General features: G+C 44.3%; 1 protein-coding gene across 1 annotated transcript in view; it reads left to right on the top strand.

Moving 5' to 3' along the window:
• Window positions 1-26,728, top strand: part of SND1 (staphylococcal nuclease and tudor domain containing 1) — a 442,168-nt gene that overhangs the window by 272,479 nt on the left and 142,961 nt on the right. Inside the window, exon 15 of the mRNA XM_019646123.1 lies at window positions 12,759-12,900. Coding sequence (XP_019501668.1) covers window positions 12,759-12,900 — 142 coding nt within the window. The remainder of the gene's footprint in view (window positions 1-12,758; window positions 12,901-26,728) is intronic.

Here is a 26,728-nt window from a genome sequence, read left to right as displayed (position 1 = left end):
GAAGTCCTCTATAAATGACAACTGCCACCATCAGTCGTATTTGTATTCCAAATTCTTTATTCAGGTGCCAACTCATACTTCTCCCTCTGCTGAGTTTTTTTACTTACTGCCTCTTTTCTCTCATTTGATATTTAACATATGCTATCTGGCTTGGTTTTTAAATGCATTTTTCATGTTGAGTCGGTGAATGAGTGATCAAACAATAAGTATTTATCAAGAGCTTATTATATGCCAGACACAACGATGGGTGTTGAGGATATAACATTAAACAAGACATATATGTAGCCCTTAGGGTATACACAATTCATCATATAATTGTGATAGCAGGACAGTCCTGTGAGAGTATATGAGGTCTGACAATTACGTTCGCGAAGGTTTGCGAACTTGTTGCAACGACGTTACTAACCTTTTTTGACATCAGAGGCATTATTTATTATGACTTTGAACCAACTAGACAAACAGTTAACCAACTTTACTATTTGGAAGCACTGAAAAGGCTGCGTGAAAAAGTTAGACGACCTAAACTTTTCGCCAACAGTTAATGGCTCTTGCATCACGACAACGCACCAGCTCTCGCAGCGCTGTCTGTGAGGGAGTTTTTAGCCAGTAAACAAATAATTGTATTGGAACATCCTCCCTGTTCACCTGATCTGGCCCCCAGTGACTTCTTTCTTTACCTGAAGACAAAGGAAATATTGAGAGGAAGACATTTTGATGACATTCAGGACATCAAGGGTAATGCGACAACAGCTCTGATGGCCATTCTAGAAAAAGAGTTCCAAAATTGCTATGAAGGGTGGACTAGGTGCTGGCATTGGTGCACAGCTTCCCAAGGGGAGTACTTTGAAGGTGACCATAGTGATATTCAACAATGAGGTACGTAGCGCTTCTTCTAGGATGAGTTCGCAAACTTAATTGTCAGACATCATATACTCAGGGCCATAGCTTATTCCACATGGTCAGAGAAAGTCTTTTAAGTGCTTTTAAAATGAGGCCTAAAGAAGAAGTTAGTTGAAGATCTTGTTCAGGGCTGAAACATAAAACTATGTACAAGAAGGTCCAAAGGTAGAAAGGTGCTTGGATTCAAAGGCAAAGCCAGTATTGCTGTAATGTGAGGCTAGTGACTGGAAGTAAGGCAATGAATGATTGGAACAGTTACACTTTGTAGGCCTTGATAAGGATGCTGGTGGAAGCCTATTATCACATAGTTTTCACCTATGTTTGGAATTCTGGGTACTTTTTATTAAATCAATATCTGAGCCCAAATATGGGGCTCTTGATATCATGCTGCATGCTTTCCTAGGAACACATTTTTCTTATTCTTACATCACGCTAATGTATGATTTTGTTTTCTACCTATTGTCGACACTCTTTTTGGCTCTGATCTGTAGTTATCCAAGTTAAACTTTTATTCCTTAGGAAAAGGGCTACTCAGTTTGATGTCATCAGAGCCGTAAAGCACTGTGCTTAGATGCTGTTTTTGAAGGAATCATGGAGCAAATTTCATATCAGTTTCAGGCTGAGATGTTCTCCAAAGCAGTTTACAGACTTTACTGCACTGTCTATAATATTTATCTGTCTCAAAATATGCAGAACAATTATAAGGAACTAATTTATTCTAGAGAATGTTGATTTGACTCTAGAAAACTAAAGAGACAGTTATCTGGCCTGAATAATTTGTAAGTTTATCTGGGCAAAGCTGAGTCAGCATTGAATGTTAATCTAGTTTCTTCTTTTAAAGCAAAATCTTACACTTTTTTTACCACAAATTTTCTGTGAAAAGTTTTATTTTTAAATGCATCAAATATAAATAAGCCAAAAGAAGAAAATAAAACCATCTCTACTACCATCAGAAATTTTTTAATAAAAATACGCCTACTCACCAAAATGTGGGTTTTCTTTTCTTTTGTTTCCCAGTTTTCTTCCCTCCCCCCCCCCAACCCCTTTTTTAAGTGATACAAGCTTTTTTCATGATAGGAACTTTCTCTGTTTTATTCTTAACTATGCAGGTTTTTTTTCAATGTTTACCTTGCATTTTTTAGTTTATTTTATTTTATTTTTTTATTATTAGTTTCAGGTGTACAAAACAATATAATAGACATTTCACCCCTCACAAAGTGATAACTCCCCTCCCCCTTAACTATACAGTTTTAGTCAGCTTCTTATTGTTGGATAGTTAGGTTATTTGGATTTTTTCCTTTCATAAAAACATTGATTCCTTTAGCTAATTCATAGTCTGTAATTCTTTTCTTAGAACAATTCCATAAGATATATATGCCAAAGGATAATATAGTTTGTTTGGGGTTTTTACATCATCATTCTATAAATTTTTATTGAGTAAAATGTTAGGTTTTTAGTTTGATGTATTTGTTGTTCTTCAAAACACTGACCACCTTCTGTCTTCGTTAATAATACATTTCTACTCTAATAGCTATCATTTTTCTTCATTTCTCAAAAATTAGAACTTTCTCTTCCAAATTTTATAATCTATTTTTATTAAGTCTTTAAAAATGCAGGGCTTTAAAAAGACCAATTAGACGTAATGAAACTTTTATCTGGGATTTATTAGACTTAAATTGGTACGACTGCAGGCAAAAATGAATGTTCGTGGTACTTTTCAGGGGTGTTGAATTTATTTTAGTCATCTAACCTTTTATATAATTATGTGGATTTTTATTTGATATCACAGGTTGCTTGCTGATTTTTTTTCTTTCCTCCTTTTCTGAAGTTGTGTTCTTATCTCAGGTGGGACAGAGGTTAGCATGACATTAATTTCCCAGCCCTTGAGTTTTTGATTTACCCATGAAATGAAACTTGTGCTTCATCAGACCGTCTTTTAAATTCTTTACTCTGCACATATTATTTTAATTATCTCCCAAGCCATTTTCTGCTTCTGTAATAAATTCTTACTTCTTGCCTATAGAGATTTTGAAAGTGATAAAAATTGATCTAAAACTTTTAAAGAAAAAAATAGCATTTCAAACTTTTAGTTATTTTTTTATAATCATAGCCTTATGATTGATATCCAGACCAGTAGACTCTTCCTCATATGCTTTGTCCCATGTTCTTACGGTCACCCGCCATGTTTAAGCTATGCTTTTAGATCCGTTTGTGTCTTTTTTCCAGAAATGTTCAAGCTATCTATTGTGGGACAGGCATGCATTGTTTAACAGTGGAGATACATTCGGAGAAATATGTCATTAGGCAATTTTGTTATTGTGTGAACATCACAGAGGCACTTACAGAAACCTAGGTGGTATAGCCTACTGCACACCTTGGCTATATGATATGTAGCCTATTCCTCCTGGGCTACAAACCTGTACAGTACGTTACTGTGCTGAATACTATAGGCAATTATAACACATGGTAAGTATTTGTATATCTAAACGTACAGAAAAATATTATATAAAAGATAAAAAATGGTCCACCTGTATAGGACGCTTACCATGAATGGAGCTTGCAGGACTGGAGGTTGCTCTGATTGATGCAGCGAGTAAGTGGGGAGTGAATATGCAAGCCTAGGACATTGCTGTACATGACTGTAGACTTTATAATCACTGTGCACTTAGGCTGCACTGAATTTATAAAACATAAGATTAAATGAAGCGCAAGAGACAATGATGCAATCAAGAGACAGCAAGCACAAGTTGTACGAGGCTGCTGCTGGCATAACACAAACACAGGTTTCACACAAACCGCCTCTTTTAGAAACAGAAAGAGAACACTAATGATAGAAAGTGTAGTATAGCAAATGCATAGACCACTAACATAGTCGCTTATTCTCATTATCAAGTGTTATGTACTGTACATAACTGTCTGCGCTAGATGTCTACACAACTGGCGGCACAGTAGGTGTGTTACACCAGCATCCCCGCACACACGTGAGTAATGCCTTTCGATGTGAAGACAGCTGCAGTGTCACCAGGCAATAGGAATGTCTCAGCTCCGTTTTAATCTTATGGGAACACTGTCGGATAGGCTGCCTGTCGTTGACCAAAATGTCATTATGTGGTGTCTGACAGTATCCTATAAAGATTTATCATGCGATTCTTAGGCAAGCAACAGCACCGCTGTTAGATGGTCTCTTTCTGCCATCGTTGGTTGTGTTTACCAGTATAAAATAGAAACGCCGCCTTTATTTTCTTATCAATTTAATGATTTGTTTGCTATAAATGAGATGTCTACAATTTGGATAAATAACATGTTTTTAGAGATATATATCATGAAAATAATTGGAAGGTATGCCTTCCAGCACATTAAGCTCCTCTATATACCTTGCTCTCTTATAAATGGGTAATAACTGAGCCACTATCTCTTACGTCTATGTTTTTGAGTAGTTACAATTTAGCTTCATAACAAAATGAGTTTTCTTCACATAATAACTAAAGTAGTCAGTGGTATCAAAAAACATAATATATTACTATGCTAATGGGCAATGAAAGGAATTTATCTGTTGGATTCAAAGTACTCATAGGATAGTTTTTCTGCTGAAGAAAACTACAAAAGCCATTCTGTATTTACTTACCTGACCTCAGAGAGATAAAACATTTTCTCCATGAAATAGAAATAGGATGATTTGTTGAAAAAGGAAAAGGGAGTAAACCAAGAAAGCAGAAGGTGTGGACCTAGCAATACAACCCAGGACCGGGTGTGCAGGGAACTCCCAGGGTCTGGGTGAAAGGATTGTGCAGCAGGCCTCAGAGGCCACCATGTGCAGAGGTCAGCGGGAGAGCGGGCTGCTCCCCGAAGGGCTATGATCTGCAAAGTCATAATTTTATTAACACTGAATATCAATTTAACAAAAAAATGTAATAGTCGTTGGGAACTTAGAGAGTGGAGAATAGGAAAAGAGGCAGTTTGGGGTGAAGCAGGGGGTGGGAAGAAGGTGGGGTTTATTTGTGGAAACTTTTCTGCGCCCCACAAATGACGAGCCCTAACTTGCGGATCGTTCTGTGGAGAGGCAGACGTGAGGAAGGACTCCCGTGGCACTGCCTTGGTGGACTGCACACCTCAAACAAGTCAGAGAAAGGATTGACTATAAGCAGAGAGCGAGCTTGTATATTGATTCTTTCTTTCATGTAACTGGGTACATACTTCTACTCTCTTATATGAGGCACACATACCATCACTCTGCTTTCTTATGCTAAACTTATAGCCCAAAAAAGAGTCTTGTGGCATAAGCCGAGGGCATCATATTTCCTGTTGATAATAAAATGCCGGTTTTCCCACTAAAGTGCAGTGACTTCATTTCTAAAGGTTAAATTGAACGGTTCTCACAGCATAATTTCAGCTGGTTAAATTTGGGGAACTGAAAGTCATTCAATAAAAGAATAAACTCTGAGCCTGTGTAGAATTTTCATTTGATTAAGACTTGGGTATTATTCACATTCAGCCATATCACCTGACTTTATTTCAAGGTAGACAAGAAATGTCAATAGACGTATGTGCTCAGTAGCACTTTTTCTTCTTTGACTAGAGCTTTCCCTCCATGTAGCCAGTTGAGGACTGCACCATGCTTTCCTTTAGCCAGCGTCTAAGACTCAATACTTTCGTATGCTGCTTTTGGGAAACTGATAAAAAATTTTTTTCCCTATGCTCTTCCAACCCCATGATTTCTCACTAAACCATTTTCTGCTTGAATTTTTAAAAAATACTTTAATGCATTGACCAGCTAATTAGATTAAAGTAGTTTATCTAAAGCATGATTACTGAGTGCTTAATTTTGAACTTGTTATTCTCTCTGAGCCATTTACAAATTAGTTTACTAGGAAAAAGAGTTTTCTTAAGTTGAAAATTAAAATATTGCATGCTCTACTTATCCAGGCTAATTTTTTAATTTTTAAATGTAGGCATAATTTATACAGTAAAATAGATCATTTTTACTATAGAATTCTGAGTTTTGATAAACATGGACACTGAGAGCCATGAACACATGGAGCCACCACCGCAGTCAAGATCATAGAACTGTGGGAACATCTCCCCAAATGCCTCTGTTCCCTTGGAGTGCACCTCCAGCCCTTCCGTTATGCCCTGGCAACCACGGATCTGTTTTCTGTGCAGTGTAACTCTTGCCAGGGTGTCATGTCAGTGGAGTCGTGCGTTTGAGATGCGTCCATATTTTTGCGTGCATCCTTTTAACTGCGTGCAGAGCAGCATTCCATTGTGGAGTGTGCTGCACTTTGTTTATCCATCACCCTGCTGAGGGGGATGTAAGTTATGGCCAGTTTGAGGTGAGTACAATGAATTCTAGGCCATATTCTAGCAGTCCCTGGTCTGTCTTTTAGTTGGACTGCCATGATTGTTAAACTATACGCTTTGCCTATTTTCATTCTAAACACAGGGTGTCTCTTTTCTTAGCATCCGCTAAGTCTTGCTTTCTTTTCTCAGAGTTGTACATGGTGAAAAGGAAATAGATGGTGAGCAAGAGCAACCAAATGAAAATATTTATAGATGCCTGTCCTTTGCAGGGCTCTTGGGTGCAAGTGTATTCTTAAAGTGTCGGAAGATTAAGGTTCTCCTCAAGTCTGACTGCAGAAAAGTGTTTTCATCTCGGTTTGGGACATGAAGCTGCGCTCGCCCCGCCATGCTCTGCAGCTTCCCGCTTCCCGTTGGGGAAGCAAACTGTGCCAGCTCCTTCTGCCCTCCGTCTGTCCTTATCTTGCAAGTTTAGAAATTTTGCTTAGCCAAGCATCCTACCTTAATAATTGATAAAGAAGTAGAGTTAGGGGCCGGCCGAGTGGCGCGATGGTTGGGAACTGGCTTGGGACGCCAGAGGCCCCGGTTCGGATCCCACATATGAGGGCCAGTGACACTGCCCTCTACAGCTAAGATGCTGAACAACAGCTCAACCTGGAGCTGGGCTGCTGTGAGTCGCTGGCGACGGCGTAGGCTGCAGCCCCTGTGGCAGTGGGTTGCCATGGGCTGCCGTGTGTGGCCAGCAGCCAGCGTGAGCGGCCAGCAGCCGCAGTGAGCGGCCGTCCAGAAGCCGGCGACTGATGTGCCTCACCCGGGAAGAGCGCAATGATGGTGCCAACTTGGGCCGGTGAGGCAACGTCCTCCACAACTAGACTGAAGAACAAAAAACAACAGCAACTTGTCTGTTCCCCTTCCCCCAATTCCCCAGCGCTGTTCCCATCCCCCAAAATCCCCAATAAAAATCTTTAAAAAAAAAAAAAAAAGCAACTTTGCTTAAAGAAGTAGAGTTAGGACAGAAAATGGAAGCTTGTGTTCTGTGTTGAGGGCACCGGCCTCCCAGGATCAGGGCTTTCTTCTCACTCAGTGGTTCACTGTTCTCCTGACTCATGCTCTCAGGATTGGAGCCCAGAGCCTGAAACATGGCTTCTCCTTCACTCTGACATGTTGGAGGCCTGAGCGAGCTGCTCTGCCAACTAAGGAATCAGCGTGAGAAGCTGTCAACTATCGACAGCACTTAATGAAAGATTGTTGGTGGCCTAGCTTCAGCACCTTCTTTTGTTTGTTTCCTTACAGTTTTATTTGCTTTTCTTTGGGGTTCTCTCCTGTGTTCACTCATTCCTGTTAAACTCGCACCTCACTGAAGTTCACGCCCCCCTCACACACACCTCACCATGAAACATTGATAACCAGCCAGGCAAGATTGGTTTCAAATGGTTTATTGCTTTGTTTATTTTTGTTGGAGCTGCAGAGGATTCCCAAGTGTCTCCCCCCGGGCCCCATTTATATCCAGAGATTATCTTGCTGTACAGCTGATTCCTCATCGAGAATCATAACCTCATTTTGTGAATTAAAACGTTACCGGCCGCAGTGCCTGTGCTGGGAAAGGAGGAAGAGTGTGGTGTGATGGATGATAGCTGTGCCTTTCGGCAGGGGATGTACATCTGATTCGTCTTCCACATAGTTGCAGAAATAATTCTCCTGGTCGGAAGAGCCCTGCACAGATAGGAAACTATAGCGATGAGTTATCACAGTGCACCCTAAAGTGAGCGAGTGTGTTCGCTTCAGTGTTCTCAGCTATTAGTTCTGATCACCACTCGCTTTGTTTTCTCTGTATCTGGACTCTTGTGCACACACATTTTGCTCCTTCAGTACTAAGAGTTATAGGACCTAAACAGCATTGTGCTCTGGAGTCCTTCAGCCTCAGGCCAGCCCTGTGGAGACAGGCTAGTCAGCTCCCGAAGCGGGGAAACCTCCCTGGTTTGCTGGATGGGGTGGTCCAGGCCATGGCGGTACCTCTAGGACGCTTCATCGGGGTTGATGGGCCCCCTTCCAGGGCAGCTTCTCAAGTGCAGTGGCGTATTCCCATGGAACCACCATAAGCTCTCCATGTATTTGTTTTTAGTTCTTTTTCCTCTGATGTTAATCAAAGAGTGATTGTGATGATGAGAACTAATTAGTTAGCTTCATTATTAACAATTCCCATCTGAGACTTGCACATGATAATCCTGAGTGGTTAATTGTTAACTAATAGATTTACTTTGCTTCCCATATCCCAGTGCTTTTCTGTGTGGTGATGTTCCCTTCTCACCAGTCTTTACTATGTTCCCGCCTACCACAATGGCTATTTTCAGTGGGAAAAATCATAGAATTCACTTTGCTAACACCTCGTGCAAACTGACCACCTAAAACTGTGCTCCAGAATTCACGGAACTTTGATTTACGGAGGTTCTGCTCTTCCGCGGTGCAGATGTCTGCGGGTTCTGTGGGTCCCTGTCCTGTGCCTGCCCTGTGAGGACCCTTCTTCCCCTGTTCCCTATCCCCCACCCCCACCTTTCCCACGCTCCCAAGTTTGGTAATTCATGGCACTAAATTATCGTAAACATGTATTTGCTTACAAAGCAAGATACTCTGTAGCGCTAAGTTGCAATCTAACTACTGAAAGGGCATCTCTGACAGGCATTGATACATGTACCCACATTTGGAAGAGGTGTGGCCCGCCACGCTGGAAGGGAGGGCAGAGTAGGAGTGCATAATTCAAGTCTCTATAACCTTCTTCTCTCTTGAAGGACCATCCTGCCAGTCTTCAGTCATTCAAAACCCCGCTCCTATAAGTTTGAGGTATAGATATTAACATCCTTTCAAATGAAGTCACCCCAGGCACATTTGTTGCATCATTACTTTCTCAATTTCAAGGTGCATTGAGGAGGCAGAAACATTCCTTAAAGAGATGCCATCCACAATAGCAGGTTAAATGTAGCTAATGTATCCTTAAATTAGCTTTGCAAGGAGTACAGGAAAACACTTCCGTATGGTTTGTTTTGCAGCACAGGTAATGTGAAAACTACCAGTGCAACAAAAAAGACTTATCTGCTCAGAAGTACAGTGGCTTCTTAATTATTTACACCAGTGGAGGGAAGTATTGGTATAAAAAACAAAAAAAACTATGACTAATTTATCTACTTGGATTCTCAAAACCTTGAGCTGATGTAGTGACAACTAGGGCAGATAGATTCCCAGGCCATTTGTAAATAAGCCACAGCATAGAAAACCTAGGGCTGAGAGTCTCGGCAACTAGACTTGGAAGCCAAAATATTTGATGTTTGATCGTCTTACCCTGAAATGAGAGTTGTCGTTGCGCCTCAGCATTATCGCTTTAAATCCAAGGCCTTTAATTTTATTTTTAAAAATATTTTTTGGAGTTCTAAAGTGACAAAGAAATCGTTCATTGCACTCAGTCTCAGTAGGTCCTCCATCAGAATTATTGGAAGAGAATTTAAAATGTCATGTTAATGGCATCATAGGAACTTTATGGCTTCCCGTCCTTAAGATCCACCTGGCATCTCAACTCCCCAGTAGGGCCTCGACTGGTCTGTTTCATACTGCTTCTCATCACCAGGTTTTCTCTTGTTTACCTCTTGCTATAACCACAGGAATGAGCATAAGAGGACGGAGCTCATTGCTATACTTGTACCAGCTCCTTGGAAGGCAAATCGTTTAACCACATTTAGTCAATTTTATAGTAGTGCAATCAAAACTCCTAAGATGAATCACTTCCATAGCCAAATTAGCGAGGAAGGATGCAAGACTACTTCACCTGAAGGAATTTGCCTGTTGGCTTTCCCAGTCTTTTCATTTGAGCGACTGAAACAAATATTAAAGGTTTCAAGAGTTTTTGGAACATGTCAAGGAAGCACTGGAGATGACAAGGAAAGACAGACACCATTGTCTGCCTGTGGCTGAGATTTGAAAGAGCTGACATCTTTTGGTGATTACATTCAATTTGATTGACTTTATAAGAGTTTTTTATTCCTAAAAGCCTATCAACTTAGGTGAAATTTCCGTCTCTTCCCTTAATGGATGGTCGGTAGGCATATCACCTTCTTCAAGCCGTGGAACACGCACTTCAAGAGGAGCGGGCGCTCCAGGTGCTGTCTCGCCATTTTGCCTCTGGAAATAAAAATGGCCAGTTCTAGTAGGCCTTTAAAATTCGCTGTCATGCCTTCAGTTGTCATAGTTGGCTTTCACTTTTAATCTTTGTCATAGTCAATGGCATGTCACATCCTCCTTGCTGTCTTCCCCTCTGTTATTTCTGGAGCAGGACTATTAAGTTGTAGGTTGAGACTCAGGAGGAGTCAGGAACATCAGTTGATTGAGTGTGTGTGTGTGTTATTATTCCATGGCTTTTTAATTATTATTACATTTGCTTCTCCTTGATCTCAGCCTGAGCAAGTACAGTTGACCCTTGAACTATGTGGGGCTTGGGTGCTGACCCCCTGCGCAGTCGAAAACCCATGTAAAACTTTTGACTCCCCAATAGCCTACTGTTGACCAGAATACTTACTGACAACATAAACAATTGGTTAACACAAATTTTATATATGTATAAATACTGTATTCTTACAATAAAGTAGGCTAAAGAAAAAGATGTTATTAAGAAAAATCATAAGGGAGAGAACATATATTTTTAATACTGTACTTATTTATTGACAAAAATCCACACATAAGTGGACCCATGCAGTTCAAAGCCATGTTGGTCAAGGCTCAACTGTAACTCTGTTGATAAAGTAGGTGATTGTTTAGCAAAGTAGGACCAGTCTGCTACAAATTCCTCTTCATTATTAACATTAACAGCATACCTGTGTGTGTGCTGTGGTTATTCCTATAAGCATCCTTTCTCCCAGATGAGTACATCCAAAAGACAGTGATGAGCACAAGTCTGTTAGTGAAAAGTATAGATTACTGCAGTCTTAGGGGAAAAGGCCTTCTGCTCAGAGACATTAAGTTGCCTCATGATTTGCAATGATCAATTGGATAATTGTTGTTGACTTACTGGCTCAGCTCATGAATAACGTCCCAGATTTAGACTAGTATGGCAAAAGGATTTTAATCAGGTAGCGCTTTCTTTCCCATGGAGCATTTGTCTTGCTTGACTGTTCTGGACTTCAGCCAGTCGCCAGAAAGGCCTTTCCCACTGTATGTGTGTAGTGGAGTACATGTTGCCTAAGTGTTCATTGGACAGAGAAGCTCACTGTGCCGTTAGCTTTTACCAACGTGCCATTGGAGACACGAGGAATGGACAACTGTCTCTCCTTTCCTCTGGGAATCTGTTTGAAGGGAAGGATGAATCTCATTACTATAAATATTGTTTTTATCCCAGCCTACCTCACTGCTCCCGAATGAATGGAGCCCCTTTGGTGGCTGTGAAAATTCGCAAACACTTGGAGCTTGCTAAGTTTTCATTATCTAATGTGCATTAATTTAGATACAATAGCCCTGTTGCTTGGAGCAGAGTCAGCAAGGAAGAGCCTGGCGGAGTGCAGACTGCTGGTGTCACGGACGTCAGGAAGGTGTGCAGAGCTTGCTATCCTCAGGGGGAGTTTACAGGTCTGCTGACTGGGCTGAAAACCTCGGCAATTCTGGCATCCAGTGACTGTGCCCCAAACACGTGCAATGTGATATTTTGATGCTTGCATACTCTGTCATCTGTTTAAGTAGCTTGAAAGACTGAAAGAATGTGAAGGCTCTTAGCTCCTCTGTGGCTTAGAGCCCTGAGGTTCAAAATGTCCACGGTCTGGTAACTCACAAGGGTAGAATGCATGTACTTTGTGTGGTTGCGTGAAAAAGTCTAAAAAGTGCTATGTGGTTTCGTATGTTTTTAGTGCTTCTGTAATTATTCATGCTGACATGATGTGGGATTGGCCCCCATGGAGCACATCCTGCTGTTCCCGTTTTCCCAGACTAGGAACAGGAGCAGCGTGCCCAGGTCCCAGCTCATCCCTGAAAAGCTTGTAGAGCAGGGCTGTCCATACTGGTGCCCAAAGCAAGCTGCCTTCTTCTCGTCATGAAGAAGCAGCGTGCTCTGAATCTACGCAACCTGCTGGAGATGGAAGATGGCCTACTTTGAGCTTCCTGGGGAAGGGTTTTAGGGGCTGTGTCACCTCGCCTGGGCGTCATTTTTTTTTTTTAATGAAAGTTAAAGGGTAAATTAACCTCCATAGAAGGTTAGTATTGGTCTTCTCTCAATTTCACATAGAAGGATGGGGAGCTCTTTTTCCCGTCCCAGTAAAGGAGTGAAATTCTCGTTTCAAAGCACCTTCTTAAATTGTATGTCCACTGATTGGGAGGCAGAGAGTCATTGAGAATGTTTGAAAACTTTTGGTTAATTATATGTCTTCTGTGCAAGTCATATGGATATCTTGTCTATGTCATGATTTTAGAAATGTCTAATTTTATAGGTTACTCACCTAGCTTCCTGTGGTCTGCTAGACTGTCCTGAAAAGAAAGGACCATTTACCTGGCCCCTGTTACTTTTCTAAGGACTCTCTTCTTCTTTTCTGCACTAGGACACCCAAAAAGCAAAGCAGTTCCTGCCCTTCCTCCAGCGGGCCGGTCGTTCTGAAGCTGTTGTGGAATACGTCTTCAGCGGCTCTCGTCTCAAGCTCTATTTGCCAAAGGAAACTTGCCTTATCACCTTCCTGCTCGCAGGTAAGTCTTACGTGTTATATGTGACTCTGAAATTTCTTCTCGGCTCTCAGAAGTCATCCCTGGAGGCCATATGCCCTTCCCCTGCGTTTTAGATCGGACCTGGCGCCAGGACCTGGTGCCCACCTCGGTGCTTTCATCTCTAATGAGATTCGAACACAGACTTGCTCTATCTTGTCCCTGTGTCACTACACCCAACACTGGGCCCTCTTCCCGCTCCTCACGGCCTCCCATCACAGGACATAGGAGTAGACTCGCTTAAAAGATAGCACGGATTCTCACACAGCCCGAGGGAAAGGAATTCCAGACATAGAAAAATGTTAACGATGGAATTCTCATAGTTGGCGTCTCCTGTTGGGGACAGACCACCCTGCTGGGTTGGTCATGGGCAGGCCGGAGCCGGGCTGAGCCACCTTGTCCTCATAGTTCCCAGGTGGTGCCGTTTGTCTCTGTTGTATTCCTTTCAAATGTCATTAGGATCCAAATCCTTGATGGACCCCCAGACGTGACATTACCTCCCCAGGCTCTGGCATCTTTAGTCTTTCTCCGTTGCGCTCAAGTTGGCATGCTAGGGCAAGCCTGCCTTTCTTCGCTGACGGAATGTACATCTTTCTTATCCTGTCCTTTCTAACAGCTTAAGATTTCCCAAGCCAGCAAGACTATGTATGAACTGTGCTCTTTGAACAGTTTTTATTTATGCATTCGAGGAGCAAATTGCTTCATTTCTTCCCCACCGGCAAATAGTAGTTATTTATTTCCAGTCAGGACTTCGCAGAAATGGTAGTCTTTGAGAGAAAGCATCATTTTACGTCAACACCCTCCCCTGTTCACACAGAATATTCACTCACTCACAAAAGGACACACTCGCTGTGCCCTCCCTCCCAATGCACACGGCTTCTTCTGAGGCTGTCCTGTTGCCTCAGCACTTAGCTCTTGGATTCTTGAATAGAATTTGCTGTGGGGGAGGACAAACAGGAGCCATGTGTGTTGTCCCTGCCAGATTGCCTCTGCCTCCTTCTCCCAGAAGGCACTGAGAGTTTGTTCTCTGGATGAGGGCCTCCCTCAGGCCCCAACTCAGTGGGTTGTTATGTGAGATAAATCACTCACTGAGCATGTGACTGTGCAGCCCCCTTTGCTGCTGGGCTGTCACTTCTGGTTGCAGCTCTCTTGGACACCCATAGGATGTTAATGACCATACACAGCTCTGCAGGCTTTCTGAAGGGACTGATAGAAGCCTGACACGAAGCTCAGGCAGCTACAGAACAGTAGGGCCTCAGTGAATCCACACCTTGTGGAGGGCTGGCCTTGGATGTCTGCGACATGAGTTGTAGAACACGGAGGGGCAGCATACCAGTGTGTTGGGGGCGTCCTTTCAGGCAGCCATTGGTTTGCTTTTCTGAAGATTTCCACGGCAGAGAAATTTCTTAGCAGCGAATTCTTGTTGTTACAGAGTGTGAGGTGGATATTCATTTCATTCTTTGCTCTAAACCTGCAAAACAAAGGTATCCTTTTGGCAGCATTTATCCCCGAGGTGTGGAGGAGAAACAGTATTATTCTTTTTTCCGGGAAACTTGGCCACAGATCTGTAGGGGAGAGAAAACACAGTCGTTCTGCCTTCTAAACTCAAAACTGCCTGAATGGAGCCTGCTTGCGCGTTAGACCTGTCATGGCTGGAGTTTTCCTGCAGAAGCCTAAACACAAGCGGTCTGATCACTCAACTCTGCGTCAGCCGTTCCTCTGTATGCTCAGCATTATTCTGAGCTTAGCAATTCAAAAGGCAGTGCCGGAGTTAACTTACATTCTGAAAGATAGATTCCAGAAGCAAACACATGATAAAAATATAAGCTTTCCCATTTTTCTCCTGCCATACTGTATACGGTTATATGATGCATCTTCCGGTTTCTTTAGAAACCTGGCAAGGAGACAGGGCACTAAAAAGTTGTAAGAGAGGTTTGAATCGTGGCTCTACTCTGTACAGGCACGTGACATAGAATATTTACCCTCTTCATGCCTCAGTTTATAGAGATCGGTTAATGAGCGAGAGTATCGTGCCTCTCAGGGTTGTTGTGAGAGTTTAATAGGATGATAAAAGGGTTTAGACAAGCCTGCCATAATGCTGATCATCAGTACACGTATTTCCTTCCCCTCTGCCTCACAAAGACTTAGTGAATTCATAACTAGAGCTTTCCTTAACTCTTGTATGGAATGGCTGGAGGTGTGCAGTGTGTGCATACATAGGTCACAGTCTCCATGATAGAACCATAGTTTTCCACTGATGGAAATAAATTGTGAAAAGGCGCAGTTCTCATCTCCTCTTGACTGAAAGCTCACTGGCTTTTCCCTTTGAGACGTTGGAGCATAGACCTGTGCATCAGCCGGGTAAGACTGGGTCCCAAGTCTCAGGAAGCTCTAGAGTAGCGGTTCTCAATCTTCCTAATGCCACGACCCCTTAATACAGGTCCTCATGTTGTGGTGACCCCCAACCATAAAATTTTTTTCGTTGCTACTCTGTAACTGTAATTTTGCTACAGCTCTGAATCATAATGTAAATATTTTTTTGTTTTCCGATGGGCTTAGGCGACCCCTGTGAAAGGGTCGTTCGACCCCCAAAGGGGTCGCAACCCACAGGTTGAGAACCGCTGCTCTAGAGGGAAGACAGATGCTTAAACGGATTGCAGTGTTGGGCCCTAGGTGAGATAATAGAAGTATTTATAAGGCACAGAAGTAGCACGGAGGAGGGAATGATTTGTCATTTAGCTGGGGACCAGGGAATGCCTCCCTGAGGAGCTGACATCTGAGCTGTGTTTAGAAGGACAAATACTGAGTTTGCAGTGACGAGGGCAGGCAGGGGAGAGGAGGAGCGTTCTAGGTAGAGGTAACAGCGGGTCCAGAGGTGCAGAGATAGGATGTATCCTGATGTGCCCAGGCAACCACGAACCCTTTGGTATTGGTGGAGCATAAAGGGCGAGGAGAGGGGTTTGGGGAGAAGCTGGAAACGCAGACAGGAGCTCGTCTTCCTTGGGTTAAGAAAGTTTACTTGGTGGATACATTGGACTGATTGAAGCTGGGGGTTGGGAAAGCAGCTAAGAGGCAAGAGGACTAGCAGCCTGGAATCTGGCAGTGGACAAGAGAAGAGATTTGGAAAGTATTTGGGAGAAAGACTTGATAATTCAGGGAATGGCTGGATTTTGGGGGTCAGGGATGGTAGATGATGTTGAGTGTAGGAGAGAAAGTAAATCACTCAAGGCTTGAGTGATTGGGCAGATGGTGATGTCCGAGGGTACTACACAAGTAAGAACAGGTTTTAGGAACAGATCATCGACTTGATTTTAGACGGCATATTTGTGGCATCCATGGGGGTGTTCAGGTCTGCAGAACGGCCTGGGCAGTTCTTCCGATGGAGGAGCCATCAGCATACAGGCAATAGTTGAAATAGCCCCAATGCCTAGAGGACAGCATTAGGACTGATGCCCACCCTGGGAAGCTCCCGCCTGCGAGGGGCAGGCTAAGCATGCATACGTGGGCGGAGGGAACACGCGCAGAGGATTGGAGGGAGAACCCCAAGAGAGTAGTCTTCTGGAAGCCAAGGAGGTAGCCGTGTGGGATGTTACCTAAAAGATGAAGTGATTTTCTTTTTTATCAATTAGCAAGTCACAGATGACCTGTGCTAGTGCAGTTTCATCAGAGTTGATTCAGCCAAAAGCGGATTATAGGCGATTGGGGAATAAATGTGGGAAATAAGGAACAGAATTAAAAATAGACTGCTCTTGAGAAAAATCTAACAGAGGATGGAAAAGGAGAGCAGAAAAGTGAAAGCTAAAGGGTCAAGGTAACATTTTAAGGGTGTCAGCCTTTGAGTACTTTTGTAACCATAATTCTTATTCAAGATTGGAGCAGAATGAGGCGTGCGTAGTTGGGAAAGCTATTCGATATACCTATTGTTTTCATAATACCAATTACAGAATGTAAAACTCAACAAAATCTTGGCAAATGAGAATATAAAAAAGATGGAGTGAGAAAATATCACAGGGAACATGAGAGTTACCGGTCTGCTTTCTGAGGAGAAGGAACTAAGAAAGGACGTGTGGAAAGGATTAATGGAGTCGCGACCTTGATGGGATGGAATGAATGAGATGGACGGAGGACCTGGGTGGAAGGCGTATCCTCAGCGAGGAAAGGTCCCCCTGGTCCTCTTGAGACCACCTACAAAGCCGCAAGTCAGTGAGACCCGGGCTTGGTGTTTCCTGTGTGAGCTCGTTCACCTGGACCATGATCCTCGTGGCACGGCTTTGCAGCTCTCTGAGGGACGCTCGCCACACCATGAAGAAACGGCATTCTGCTGGAAATGATGTCTGCAGCCAGGAGGGAGTTGGGGCTGTGAGTCTCAAGGGGAAAGTCAAGATAATTGTTCAACAGCCCCATATGTGCTGCTCTCATTAATCCCAGCCTTTTGGAGAGCCCTCTGGACTTCAAGGTGGGGTGGACTCTTTCCATTTTCATGTGGCCTTTTGGGGCAGACGGCCCCACAGCTTGATAGGGAGTGGCATTTGGCCCAAGCCAGCTGGCCTCTCTGTCACGGTTCCTGCACCCCTGTATGTGGAGTGATTGCTTGGTCAGATGGGATAGCAGGTGGGGCTGGGCACCGTCAGCTGCAGCTAACAGGTCAGAGCCTCCGGAAGGCTCTTGCCCTTCAGTCCTTTGAGCACCTGGCTTAGGTTTGGTCGGTGAGCAGGTGACCTTACACCGTCAGAACTGGACTGTTCAAGGTCCCTCTGCTTGCCGCGTGGCCGCCTCCTATGCATACTCCATGCAGCCTTGCAGGCAGTCATTCAGCTATTGTCCTGCCTTAACGGGACACCAAGACCCCCGGGCAGCCTGCGTTTGTTTAAGAGCATCCTTTTTCCTCATCTAGCATTAAGAGAGGCCCATACATTTCCTTCCATTGGAGCAAAAACGGTTTACTGGCCGTCTTTATCTTTAGTTTACTTTCACTTGTCTTATGCCACATTTTACTTAGTTTGTTGTCTACAGGGACACTGAGGCACATATTGGCAAGTCACTTGGCCCTTGATTCCCATTTTATTTAAAGGCCCCAGCGACATGGAGTGTGTCTTGCTGCCATGACCGTTATATTCCATTTCCTTGTTTTGAATTACTTTGTTAGCGCTGGGGTATCCGGGTCCTGCTGAGGGCACAGTTCAGGGGCTTGTCCTGTTCGCTAAGTAGAGCAGGTACCACGTTAGTGCCTGTAAACCAGATGCCTGAAATGGAAGAGAATAATCTGAGGATTTAATGCAAAGTAATCTAAGGAGTTCTGTAGCAGATATTTGGAGCCTTCTGCTAACTCACTGAGTGGGCCCACCCCATTTGCACTTCCATGTTATAAAGGCGGGACAGCAACATGTATGAGGAGTTAGGGGCCGAGGCAGGCTTGTGATGGGGGCAGTGGATGTCAGTCACCTTAGGGGGAACTCATGGTACAGACAACCTAAGGGGTTCCCATGTGCATCACAGCAGGTGACTTATAGTTAACCAGTTATCTAGTTATATGAAACAAGGCTTCAAATGAGGCTTCCCTTGGCCTGCCCTTTGGCATTTTCCAATACTCCTCTCTCTCTCTCTCTGGAGCTGCATTATGACAAGGGAGGCAGTGAGAGAAGGTTCTAGGTGTCTGGGATGTGATAAACGGTAGTGGTGGGTATGTGATGGTGAACTAAATCAAGGTTTGGCTGTGCGTCCTTCAACCCTGAATGCCTTTGAATAAAGCACCTCATTCCCCTCTTCCTCTTGAATGCGTCTTCTCCAGCCAATCCTACTAGGAATATCAGCTGCTTATTTCAGTAGACCAAAAACTTGTATTGAGAGAGAAGAGGGAAGGTGAACAGGGACAGTCCCCTGGCCCCGGGAATGGCCCCACTGATTGCCAGAGCCTAACCAAATTACACAATTAAAGCCAGTGTATGTTTCCGAGAGAAATCCCATTCTGCTATCACAGAGGTGCTAATGAATCAGGCTGTTATTGTGCTGGTGTTTGCTGGGCTTCTATCTTTAATTAAGCAATTACAGGGTCTGCTGATACTTATGAATTCCTTTCCGATGCTTTAATTGAATTGCAACTTAATGGATATTTGTAAAGTGGGATATTCTTTCTCTTGGGACTTCCCAGTTGGAGTTTGCCTCCACCGCCTACCTGCTTTCGGTTGGGTCCCATTACTTGGAAGTGGGCAGCTTGACATGAGACTTTCTTGGGGCTGCTCTAGTGCTTCACTGTTAAAGATATCATTTTATGAATTATACAAATCATGTACTTGTCAGGAGATGCTAGAGCATCACTCGTGGGCTTTAGCACAATAAACAGGTTAGGAAGCCCCTTTTTAATGAGGCCAAGATTTGAAAGCCGGCTATAAGAAATGCAGTTTGATAGATGATGTATGATACTAAATTAATAAGATAGTTTCTGCTCTCTTGAATAGCTTTTAGTCCACTGTCGACAGCCATATGAAAACCTTGAACAAGGAAAAGTAAAAAGGAGTTATGAAAAGTATATGCAACATCATGAGAGTATAGAGGAAAGAACTATTAATTGGAGAATGGAAAAGCCTTCCTCAGGGAGCTGGCATTTGAGGATCCAAGGAGACCTGGCACATTTTCTTTTTGGCAGGCTGGGTGCGATTCGTCTAGGCAAAACAACTTAGCCTGTGTCATTAGTTCCCCGGAAGAGTTGCCCGAAAGGAATGGATGTGCTCATCAATCATTTTCCTCCCTGCTTTTGTATGGGCGTGGAACCTCCTGCTCTGCTCTCCTGCGATTCTGTGTCCAGGGCTTCGTTCTCAGATCCCAGTCTGCCAGCTCACCGTACCCTCACCCATTGGTCACGTGGGTGGAAGTGCAAGGCTGTGATTGTAGCCTGATTATCTCCCATCTTCCGATTGTGAATCATCCCCAGGATGAGCCTCATGATGCTGCGGGTCATTCAGTCACATGGCTGTTTAATAATTTATTTCCACTGGACACTACGCTAGGAATATAGACACGCATAAGATAGAGTTCCAGCCTTCAAGCAAAGTAGTTGTATCTTCTGAAGTAAAGAATGCATAGGCATGAAGAAAAATATACATTTTTAAGATGGGTAAGAGTAGGAGAAAGATGTCTTAAATATCATACCGCTGAAGACAACTCCAATATTTACAAAACAATTAACAGTTAATATTGTGATACTGTCAGAAAGGCTGTGATAGTCCTGGTCCATAACCCAGAAGTACAGGATGTGGGAGGGTGGAGCCAAGTGCTAGCTCAGCCCCGGTCGGAGCAGGCCTCTAGTGTGCTGTTCCATCCGAGGGCCACCCTTCTAGGAAGGACATCAGCAAACTGCAGGAGGTTCACAGGAGAGCGACCAGGATGGTAAGAGACCTACGTGCCAGTGGAACTGGTAGTGGGAATCCAAGGAGACTTCCAGGACATAGTGGAGCATTTCAGGGTAAAAGAGGCAGAGATCCAATGTTCAGTAACTATTTCAAATATTTTTCTGATTGAGAAAGGCTAATAATAAGTAAAGGCCAATAAAAATAAGATGTGTTCGGCGCAGTTTAATGGCAGTCATGGACCGTGGAGCTAGAACACTTGAATTCTTGCTCTCCTGCTTCCTGGTTAATTATTTCCATTAGATCGGCCTGCGTATCTTGGTGTGCTGCTGGGACCTAGAAGTGAGGGAGACAGCAAGGCCCATAAATGCAGCTCTGTGCCTGCCCGTCTAGCTACTCCTGCAGCTGAGGGGGAGAGAATCCTAGAGGTGGCCCCAACTTCTGTGGAAAAAGTCTGAGGAGATGGTACAGCCTCCTAATTGGGGTGTTCAGCCCTCACCATCTCAGTTGGGTTTTCTGTGCCAAGAAAAGAAAGATTTTGCTTTATCCTCAGCTGTTACATGATAGGCCCATTGATTGCCTCTGGATGGATAGGTCAGAGGTGAGTGAGAAGAATCCTCACCTCCTAGGTCCTCTGACTTCTGCCTTTCACCGTTGCTTTTTGCTCTTGCTGCTTTGGAGTTTTAATATGTGAGACAAGGGGAAACGATCCTGGGTAGGGATCAGGCCTCTTCTGGGCAGAGCTAACACGAGCCTGTAGAGTGTGGTTCAAAGGGTTAGATGTCTGGGTTTTCCCCAAGGGCTCCTTTTTCTCCCTTTCCCCTCCCCTCCCACTTGAAGGTTCTTTCTGAGTCTGGTAAAGGTTACCTAGGCTGCTCTCCGCCTGGTGGGCATGGGGGAAGGGATGGGGAGCCACCTGATGGCTGTTCCCCTGGAGTGTTTCCAGGACCAGCACCTGGCTCTGGTTGTGCCCAGGTGCTTCAGTTCTAATCCTGTTCTTAGGGTTTTCACAGGAAAATATATTTCAGTGTCGATTTTTCAATGCCATCTTGTCAGCCTATTGGCATTTCCCAGCAACCATTTAGTCGTAATGGCGGTAAGCAGCACCGTCCAGCCCTGGGCCACTCGCCACTGCCTCTGCTCTGTGGGGTCTGTGTGACCTGCCCGACAGCAGAAGGCAGGACCTGCGTGCTGGAGAGGGAGTGCAAATGGTGTGGTAATTTGAAATTAAAGGGAAATGCTTTGAAACCGTGTCATGGGCAGCCCTGGGGTGAACAGTGCATACTGCCTGTAAGACTTAATCTTAGTTGCTATGGGAACTACCTCTCACATCCCCTTTTCAAACAGATATAACTGCATTTTTTAACAAAATAGTTCCTCATCATTGAAAAAGTGTCTCAGCCCCAAGCCGCAGCTCTTTGCTCACCTTGGAGTCTTTTCAGCAAGTTTTCCTGAGGCTTCCCCACACTAATGGGCTGGTTTGCCAGTCTCTTCCTGGCTTATAGATAAATTTCGAATGAATGGCACTAATGTGGGAATTAGAACGCACTAGGTGTCCAGTATGGGCACCCATCCCTAGAGGGCACCACGCTTTTCACTCAAGGAAATGGATAGACCACTGGCCATCGAGTGCTTCCTCACACCTCCATGCGTGAGGGGCTCTGAGGAAGCTCAAGGAGTTGCTCTCAGCCTCAGAGCCACGGGGTTGGTCCCAGATTCTGATGTAGGGCTGCCAACTGCAGACCGTAGGAGCAAGAACAATTCACAGAAGTCCTCTTCACGTTTGGAAGGCATCTGACATACAACCACATTCTCTGTCGTGTTTTTCCATCATTAGAGCTTTTTCCCATTTATTTAAATTACCCACTTAATCCAGACCTTGTAAATATGGGGCTTTTTTAACCACTCTTTGCCTGTGATAAAATTAATAAGATCTGCATCTCTCTTCACTGGCCTTTAATTTCTGGACACAATGACTCCCTGCACGTTTGGCTTATAGGCTTCTAAGTGGACTTTGGAGAAAGTTTCTGGATTCCCTGTAGTTCTTCCTTATTATACTTGTGCTTTACAATAACAGTCCCGTATAAACCCTAGTAACTCCCGTGCTCACCTTCATGTATGTAGGAGGATATTCATATTAACTAGTTAGTCTGCGGCGGGTAGAGAAGTTCCCATTTCCCTGCCCTGGTGTGCCTCCTTTTCCTGAGCTTGTACATCTGCTACTGATTTTTCTAGGGTTAATTTGAGTGTTTTTATTTTTAAATTGGAACATGGTGTCTGTCTCTTCTCTGTTTTGGATGCAGCCCCTGTGCTAGGCATGCGGTTATTAACTCCACTGATATACCAGTTCTCTCATTAGCATTTGCATTTTAAATTACCAGCCAGAGCAGACGACATTTATGCTATATTTGTACCATTGCCTTCTTCATGAATGATGTCGTATGTGCAGGGAATGCAGAAATAACTCCTCTCAGGCCCTGAGGTATTTTCGTCTCTTCTTTAGCAAACTGCTGTTTTTTTTAACTCTTGATCCTCATTGTTGGATGGGGAATTTTTTAATTTTTTTTCCAAGTTTAGACCTATTTCTGAGTGCTTCTGATTGGGAAGTGCTAATGACAGACCAATCCTTCCTATCAAAGCAGGCACATGACGCAGAGTGGCCATCTTGCCCTGTCACGTGGTGCCCCTGGTAGGCAGGCTGCTTTCATGAGAGGAGGGAATTTTCTCCCCCGCAGTTTGGTGGGAAGACATGGTAACGGATACTTGGTTTTGCTTGTATTTGTGCTCACATTTTTTTTTCATAGTTGATTAGTCAGTGGTTATTAATTAACACCTGTTATCTCTTGGCACTGTGTGGGGGGAAAAGGGGAAAGTGCACACCTTCAAGTAGCTTACTTTTGACAAGAAACGTTTAGCTTGCGCTACAGTACAGCACAGGCTTAAAGATTAGACTGTAAACCCAGTGAGAGGTGGGCTTCTTAAGCGCAAGTTGCCAGTAGTTAAGCCCTCTTGGGGGAACTGTTCCTCTTAGCAGATGGTACCATCAGCACCGAGGTCACAAGAGCCAAGGCAGAGATGCCAAGCAAGGCAGGCATGCGCGCAAATGGAGCCTCCCTAGGCCCTGGCGTGCCCAGCTCTGCAGAAGGGAGTCTTTGGCTGGTTTCTGACAGCAGACTGGGGCAGAAAGCAGAGCTCTGGCCGATGCGTCTGTGTTCATGTCGTTGTGCTATTTATCTGTAATCTCGAGTTTTGGCTCTGAGGCCTGTCACAGGGACCCTTCCTCTTGGTCAATTCTGACTTTTAAAGCGTGTCATGAAAAATCCAGGGAAGTCACACTGGAAACAGTAGATATGCCTTCTGGGTAAGCAAGCAAAAATTCTGCAGTTGATATAAACAATTTTTATTTGCCCCCTTTCTCACTAAAGGTCTTCTCATGCAGTCCTCATTCTGCTCATTAGCTGCTGGAATAACCAAGGCATGAAGAGTTGGTTTGAGGCACCTGATCCAAGGTCAGAATAGTTAGTATAGAACCTGATCCCACTGACGTGTGTCAGTGCCACACATGGCATTTCATGCACTAATAAGAGAAATGACATGATAATAGCCTGCTCTCACGGTGTCCCATTTCATACCCCACGGAAGACCTGAGCCTGCCGGATCCCACACTCACTCCTCATTCCAGTTAGCGAATAGGTCTTACCCACTGGAATGTGCACTGGGGCAGGGTGGTAACCTTTTTCCTTTCAATATACTATTACTTGAACAGCTCCAAATCCTACTTCACATTTCATACAGCTCTGTGTATTTCCTTCGATTCTGTTAGTCTTGAAATAATTTCTTGGCTTGAAATCTGCCGCTTCAGATTTTTTCAAGAAAGCCGCACCAAGCACTACAAACAGTGGAGTCAGATCTCCAAAGGGATCTGGCCTCCTGGGAGGAACCCTTGCATTGAAGCATCTAAGAGTTCAGGGATAGTTCCATGTCACGTCTTCACGTTAGCTCATTTCCCATGAATAGAAGCACTCAGGAAGTTCTTCTGAGAAGTTGATGGGCTCGACAAAATCAATGACAAGCTGTTACCTACCTCTGTGCTCTTTTCCTCTGTGGAGACGGTCTGTATTTGGCGCACTGTTTGCTATGCCCTTTGGTGGCTTCCGTGAGCATCAAGTGTCAAACACAAACCTTTCAGCCTTCGTGTTATCTTCTAGTCTTTAGCTTCTTTTGGTCTCTGTGCCTGTTACCTGGCAAAATTGTTCTCCAGAAACTAAGTTATGCCTAGCAAGTGAAGCGTAAATAGCATGGAGGAGATGATTGGGTCCCTGGAGACTTCGGAGTGGTAAGGCAGAGCAAGATATACAGTTGGCTGGCATCACCTGTGTGGTCAGGTGAAGGTGCATTTGGGTTGCGTGGTGGCAGGCACCTAGAGGGCACGCAGAGTGTTCATTTAGGAGCATTTGTAAATGCTGCAATGCTAACGGAAGCAGTTAAGACCGCTTACTAAAGAGCTGAGGAATCCCACAGACTCTCTCATTTTGTCATCACACTTGTTATCCAGGTAAAGGGCTGATTGCTGCCAGTCATTGCTCATCCTGCTGAGCTAGTGCTCCAGAGGAGGGGAGATGGGGTTCGCTGCGTTCCCCCAGCTGCTGGGCTGTTCAGCCCTCTTGCGGTTCTCTGCGTCTTCCTCCACTATGTCGTTGGCTTCCGACAGAAACCTTGAATTAAGTGGGTTAGGAATAAACTGCTTGAATGCGTTTGTGCAGATAGCTTCTCTCACCAGCTATCTGAAGTGCTTTTTGAAATACATGGGAGTCCTTTGTAAGCTGCTTTATAAGCTGTGAAGTCCATTGTTGCTGCTCTCTGCAGCCAGCGTGTCTCTAACCTAAGTAATGTCGACTTGGCTCCGGGCCAGGCCTTGGTATTGGAAAGTTGAGTAAGCAGCAGAGCCGCCCACCAGAGTCACTAGCAGCTGTTGCAGGTTGGAGGATTTGCAGAAATTGAGATCGCTGTTCCCAGATATTGGCACTTGCCTGGTGATGAATGACCGAGTCTGTGCGAGGGGACTCTGTATGCTTTCCCTCAGCCTTTACTTCTCAGCCCTCTATTGTGGCGCCTGCTCAATGGCTCCATTGTGTAGGAGGGAGGCTGAATGGAGGGGTGAGTGGCCTGCCTCCACTGCCATTCCCTCCCTCAACTGGCCCAAACTGAGACATTAATAATAGCTCTTTGATCCCCTGAACTGGTTCTTGGGGCAGGAATTTCGTGGCACATAGGGCTAAAAATCCAACCTCCAGAGGGTAGATAACATGGATTCACCTGAAAGAAAGTCAGGGCATGGACCCTGGTGTCCTTTTGCCTTAAGCCACCCATCTGCACCAGACTAGCCGGGGAGGTAAGTTCAAAGACCAGAAAAGGTCTATCCTGATAAAGTCATTAATCGTTAGTATTTATATCTAATAAGATTGCCCAAGAGTGAAATTTTTAGAGGGTCATGCTGATTCCTCTTTGTATAATTTTTCTTACAACATATAGCCAGGCATATTTATATATGCATGTGCCAAAACCAGTGTTCCGACGCCATCTTCCTAGAGATTGCACTGCCACGGAACTGGCATGAACAACCTCTGTTAAGAGACTTCCCTCTCCCAACTCCAGCCTCCACCATTGCTCTCTCATGTCACCTTTTTTATTTTCTTTATAGCACTTGCCACTATCTGAAATTATCTAGTTTGCATATTTATTTCCTTTTTATTGATTCTTGGCATCAACAGAGTGTCTTTCCTGTGACTGCAGAACCCCTGTTACCAGTGCCTAGAACAGCGCCTGACCCAGTCAGCACTCACTAGATAGTTCTTGGATAAACGAATGAATGAACACTGGTTCTGGACTAACACTTAGCTTATTTTAAAATCCAGAAAACAAAATAACAGCACCGTCCCCACAGAGAATGTGCGAGAGCCACACACCAGCCCTAAAGTGGCGAACAGCACCAAACGGGATTAAAGTTTAGAACTATCTCCAAAGTCACTGTTCATAGCTGAGAGGGTTGGATTAGGTTTCTCTAGGGGTTCTTTCCAGGTCTGAATCTCTACTAATAAAAGCTTTTACTTAATGAGTATTATATGCCGTGGGTTAACTCATTTAATCCTTGCCACAGCCCTATTCGGTGGAAACTATTGCCATCCACATTTCGTAAATGAGAAACTGAGCCTTGGGGAGGTTAATTAACTTGCTAGAAGAGCACATTTTCTTCATCTTATCATATATGCTATCGTTTAAAATGCAATGCCCAGGGCCGGCCGAGTGGCGCGATGGATGGGAGCTCGCTTGGGATGCCAGAGGGCCCCGGTTCGGATTCCACATGTGAGGGCCAGTGACACTGCCCTCTATAGCTAAGATGCTGAACAACAGCTCAACCTGGAGCTGGGCTGCCGTGAGTCGCTGGCGACGGCGTAGGCTGCAATCCCTGT

This window comes from Hipposideros armiger, unplaced genomic scaffold (genome assembly GCF_001890085.2).
Source record: "Hipposideros armiger isolate ML-2016 unplaced genomic scaffold, ASM189008v1 scaffold_97, whole genome shotgun sequence".
NCBI classification, from domain to species: Eukaryota; Metazoa; Chordata; class Mammalia; order Chiroptera; family Hipposideridae; genus Hipposideros; species Hipposideros armiger.
The sequence above is the reverse complement of the archived record's forward strand: the minus strand, read 5'-3'. Positions and strand labels throughout refer to the sequence as shown.